Here is a 5,339-nt window from a genome sequence, read left to right as displayed (position 1 = left end):
AAAAAATAGGCATGACTGAATTCATATCGAGCTCCAGTTTTCGGAGTTATCTGGTATGATTCTTTTACGAGATAAAGAAAAAGAGAGTAAAAGAAAGATGAAGATGAGCAAGAAAATTCTCAAAGCTCTGATACCATAATGGATTTAGAGATAGAATTTTCTAAAAAAAATCGTTCTCGTTGTATTGATATTGTACAATGCCTTTGACTTTATATAAGTATATGCTATAAAGAAAATACTATATTTAAACTTGCATTCTTTCTATTCACTATAATGTAACAAATATAACTAACATTCTTTTCATATGGAAAGAAATATTTACATGTAGGCAGCTTCTAGAAATATTTCTTCAATATGGTTGGTCTATGTTATATCTGGACTACCACAATTCAATTCATCATAAAAATCATTTGTCGTCAAGACTGCTCCACGTGTCTCAGTCTTTGTCTGAGAAGATTGAGTTTGAACGAGAGATATAGGGTCCAAATGTTTGGACATTACTTTACGCTTCTGATTCAATATGCACAAAGCGTTCTTCTTCAACCTTTCTCTGTGAGACTCCATAGCTGCCACAATTTTCTTTTCTTTGTAAATTCACACTGAGAATCGAAAATATTGTGATTCTCAACAAGTTCAAGTTTTAAAAATTTAAGAAAATCCTAGTGGGGAGCTTTTTTTTTTATTGGGGAATTACCAGTTATGTCCATTTATTATTAGCTTATTACAAAAGTCAATTCATTAAATATTACTAATATTAGTCAAATATTACCTATATTAGCCAATGAGCTATTTGTAGCCAAATAAAGATCAAATTTTTGCTTTCTTTTGAGTGGATGTTATTATAACAGATTGGGTACATCTTAAGAAGTTTGACTCTCAGTTTTGGGATGATTTGGCGGGAGTTTTGATATTGTTTGAATTAAAAATTAGAAGTAGAAGATGAAACATGAAAAAAAAATATGTGTAACAGATATGTTAATTTCACGTAGGATGGCAATTTAAGCGCAAACTCATCCAACCCGTCCAATTCGCCTAGAGATTAATGGGTTGGGCTACAAACATTTTAGCACATGGGTCAATTTGGGTTGAGCCCAAGTTAACCTATTAGTTTTTATAACCCATTCTGACCCATTAAGCAGCCCGAATACAACCCATGAAACTCATCCAAAACAAAAGGATCTCAACCCAACTTATCTAGAAATTTACTTAGTTGCCCTAGTTTTACTTCTTCTTTTTTATTATCAATTTTATGTTCTTTTGTTTTTCTGCACCACCCACCCACCTTACTCCTACACCCCCCCCCCCCCCCCCCCCCCCCGCCGCGCAAAACCCAAAAAAAGTTTACTTTTTTTTGTATTTTCAATTTTCTACTTTTTTATTTTTTCTGCACCACCCACCCACCCTACCCCCTACCCCTATCCCTTTAGTTGACCCTCTCCCCTCCTCCCTCCCCTCCCCCGTGTAAACCTCCTCAGTTGAACGGGTTGGGTTATGACCCATTGTTTAGCCCATCTTAAGCCAAGTACATTTTGGGTTGGGTTGGGCAATGACTCATTTATTGACCTAACCGATCTTGACCCGTCCAAATTCAACCCAACCCGCCATTTGCCACCCCTAAATTCACAATGTATCATATTGGTATCAAATGTGTATCACATGTATATTCATGTATACCTGTGTGTGATATATGTGTCGTAGAAGAATTTTTTTAATTTGATTTTATCTACGAATTTTGATACCAAATCAGTCAAAATCACCTCCAATCTTCCTCAAAATTTGTATATTGACTCCTCTGTATGTTTTCAATGAATTTCAACCATGCTCATTGAAAAAGGTCTTTTTTTGCTTAGATATTTGGAATATTGTGTGTGTATATCATATTTGTATCAAATGTGTATCACATGTATATTCATGTATACCTATGTGTGATACATGTGTCGTAGAAGAATTTTTTTAAATTCGATTTTATCTACGAATTTTGATACCAAATTAGTCAAAATCATATATATATATATAGGCATCAAATGTATATCACATGTATATTCATGTATACCTATGTGTGATACATGTGTCGTAGAAGAATTTTTTAAATTCGATTTTATCTACGAATTTTGATATCAAATCAGTCAAAATCACCTCCAATCTTCCTCAAAATTTGTATATTGACTCCTCTGTATGTTTTCAATGAATTTCTATCATACCCATTGAAAAATATCCTTTTTGCCTAGATTTTTGGAATATTGTATGTATATTTCATCACCTTGTTTGCTATCTCATCCATGAAATTTACTTTCCGTCTTGCATCTATTGTTGCTGATCACGCTTAAAAATATATGAGATCTTTGCGTGTGATTCTTGGAGAGAAAAAACCTTATTTATTTAGGTTTTAATTTATATATGTGCATGACTAGTTTTGATAAATCTATAATTAATGACTAGAAGTTGGTAAGTTGTAACTTATTTGGAATATTTATGTAAGATTCACTTTTTTATTTTAATGGACCTAAAGTTTGAAGCTAATTTGCGTTAGTCGAGGGCTCAATGCCAGTACCAGGTGAAAAATAAATAAAAAAATGCATTAGCAAAAAGTGGGACCCGCTTGGGTGGTAGATGATAATATGGCAAGAATTGAACCCACAAAGTCAAATAGAGCAGCGTTTGGATACTGAAAATTACCCAAAATTGCTTACATGCAGGGAAAATTTCCCCTTTCTGTATCTAAGCTGGCACTCTCTCCTCTATCGGGCCGGATCTTAACCCATTTAACACAAAAAAATCTCTCCAATCTCTATAGCTAGCTCAGTGAACCAGATCCCTAATTCACTCAAGCTGAAAAATCCACAGAAAACTGCACCAATTTCATAGCAATAACAGCAAATTTATGCTGCTTTTTCTCATCAAAATCTCATCTTGGCTCAAGGTCTCTCTCTCTCTTTCCCGCTTTGTTTACTTTGTTCCTTTGAACAGTTAAACCAAAACCCTAATTTATATTCTCAAAAAATGATTCTAAATTATGGATTTTGAGCTAATTATCAAAATTGATTCTCATCTAGGCTCACAATTTCGTGGCCCTTTTGGTTTTTTCCTTTTCTTTTGATAATTGTTGATTTTTATTCTTAATGCAATTTACCCTAAAAAAGATTGCACCTTTTTTAAAATCCTGCGTCAATTGCTCTTGTTTTTGATTTATTGTTTTATAAATTATTTGGGTTTTCAACTTTTTTGGCTTCTGGCCTGATAAAGTTAGGTTTTCTGCTCAATTTTAGCTGCTTGAATTTGGCGTTGATTTTCTAAGTGGAACAGTAGTATAAGTTATTGGATGAAGGTGAAGATTGAGGGTTTTCATTAAATTGATTAGGAGAAAGAGGAATCTTGATTTTCATTTGGTATAGTGAGAAAGGTCGAATATTTAGCGTGGAAATTGGAGGTTTTTGTGTTTCTTTTTTTGTGTTAGGAGAACTGGTGTATTACCATGGGGGACGGTACGCCTAATGCAATGAATCTTGATCTGAATTTGGGACCTGTTGAAAGTCCTAATGATGATTCAGAGCGTGTTCCTGCATCATTTCCCATTGAGGATATGAATTTGGAGGACTTGCTAGATGGTTATCAATTTAGGGAAGTTGTTAGGCAAAGGAGGAGCAGGTGGCGGTCAGTTTTGAGAAACATTCCGGTCCCTGCAGAAGCTAGAAATATTGCAATGGAATTCATTGGTAGAAGTGAATCACAGACAGGTGATGCTAGTGTTGTTACTGAGGAGAGAGCCTCTGAGGTAACAGAGATTTTGGGGAAAAAGGAAGATAATGAAAAGGGTAATAGCGAGGAGGGAAGCTTCTTTGATTGCAATATATGCCTGGACTTGTCCAAAGAACCTGTTGTGACTTGTTGTGGTCACTTGTTTTGCTGGGCCTGTCTTTATCGATGGTTGCATCTCCATTCGGATGCAAAGGAATGCCCTGTTTGTAAAGGGGAAGTGACTATGAAGAATGTAATCCCAATTTATGGCCGTGGAACTAATGTACGAGAACCTGAAGAGGATTCAACTCTGAAAATCCCTCATAGGCCTCAAGCAAGACGTGTCGAGAGCTGGAGGCAAACTATTCAAAGGACAGCATTCACCATTCCAATGGAAGAAATGATTCGCCGTCTTGGCCATAGATTTGATTTGTCTCAGCTGCAGCAGCAGAATCCTGAAGGTTCTCATGAATTACCTGAGCGAAACAGCTCATTGCTCAACCGTATTCTTACTTCCAGGGGAATGCGCAGAGAACAGAATCCTGTGCTGCCTTCGGATGATGTGGTTGACTTGACACAAACCAGTCCTACTAACTCAGATGTGTGGGAAAACCGTCGTCTTTCCTCTCTGTTACTAAATAGATCAAATTCACATCGAGCTGCTAATTTTGCCGATCTTGATTCTGTCTTTGGTTCTGCTGGAAGGGTGGCTGACCCATACTTCCGTAGTAACAATGTGGAGAGGTTTCAGGAGCTGCCTCTACCAGTGGATGATAGAGATTCTGTTTCGAGCATTGCCGCTGGTATACACTCAGAGAGTCAGACAATGGATACTGCTGCTGAAATAGATTCTAGGGTGTCCCTCTCTACATCATCTTCCAGAAGAAGAAATGATACTTCCAGAGTTTCAGATGTGGATAGTGGAGATTCACGTCCACATAGGAGAAGGAGGCTAAACTGATTTGCATTCTTAGCATTTTCAATCTTCCAAGCATGCTTTACCCCCCCCCCCCCTTCCCCTGTATGGCGTTGATATTTCTGAGCTTTTATTTAGGCATATCAGTAGGAAATGTACTTTCAAAGCTTCATAAGAACCTTTTCATGTTTTCTGCTTAGTGTACCATCATTAGTTCTCTTACCTGGCTGGTTCAAGCTTTCCAGTTGCAAGTCATTTGCAAAAGAAAAAAAAAAGAAAAGAAACTTCTATATATGTCTTTACCTCTGTAAATAACCTTGCAAATGGTAGTTTTATTTGTATACCTGCTCTTTGATGTCCTCAATAAATCAAATATCTTGTCCATATAATTCATTTCAGTGGCTTAATTGGTATATTTGTGAACTCTGAAGCGGTGCATGTACCTATTATCATTGTGGCTGTACACAATGCCAGAATGTACTTACTCATGTAGGCAACAAAAATCATCTTGAGATGAAAGATAGAAGAAACTGCCATTCAAGTTCTTCGGTTAAAGGTACTGATAATTTTTTTGGATGTCACTAGCTTAAGGATAAATCATTAAGTGTATTTGAAGTTATCCTCCCTTCATAAGTATAGAAACTCTATATATTTCCCCATTTCTGAGGAAGTCTTCTATGCAGTTGTG

General features: G+C 36.3%; 1 protein-coding gene across 1 annotated transcript; it reads left to right on the top strand.

Moving 5' to 3' along the window:
• The first annotated feature begins 2,650 nt into the window (after positions 1-2,650).
• On the top strand, positions 2,651-5,034 carry LOC107805356 (uncharacterized). Its single transcript, XM_016629390.2, has one exon. It carries the CDS (start codon positions 3,473-3,475, stop codon positions 4,694-4,696), a length of 1,224 nt encoding a protein of 407 aa, XP_016484876.2. The 5' UTR covers positions 2,651-3,472; the 3' UTR covers positions 4,697-5,034.
• Positions 5,035-5,339: the final 305 nt, after the last annotated feature.

Source organism: Nicotiana tabacum, chromosome 5 (genome assembly GCF_000715075.1).
Source record: "Nicotiana tabacum cultivar K326 chromosome 5, ASM71507v2, whole genome shotgun sequence".
Classification (NCBI taxonomy): Eukaryota; Viridiplantae; Streptophyta; class Magnoliopsida; order Solanales; family Solanaceae; genus Nicotiana; species Nicotiana tabacum.
This window is presented reverse-complemented; position numbering and strand designations above follow the sequence as displayed.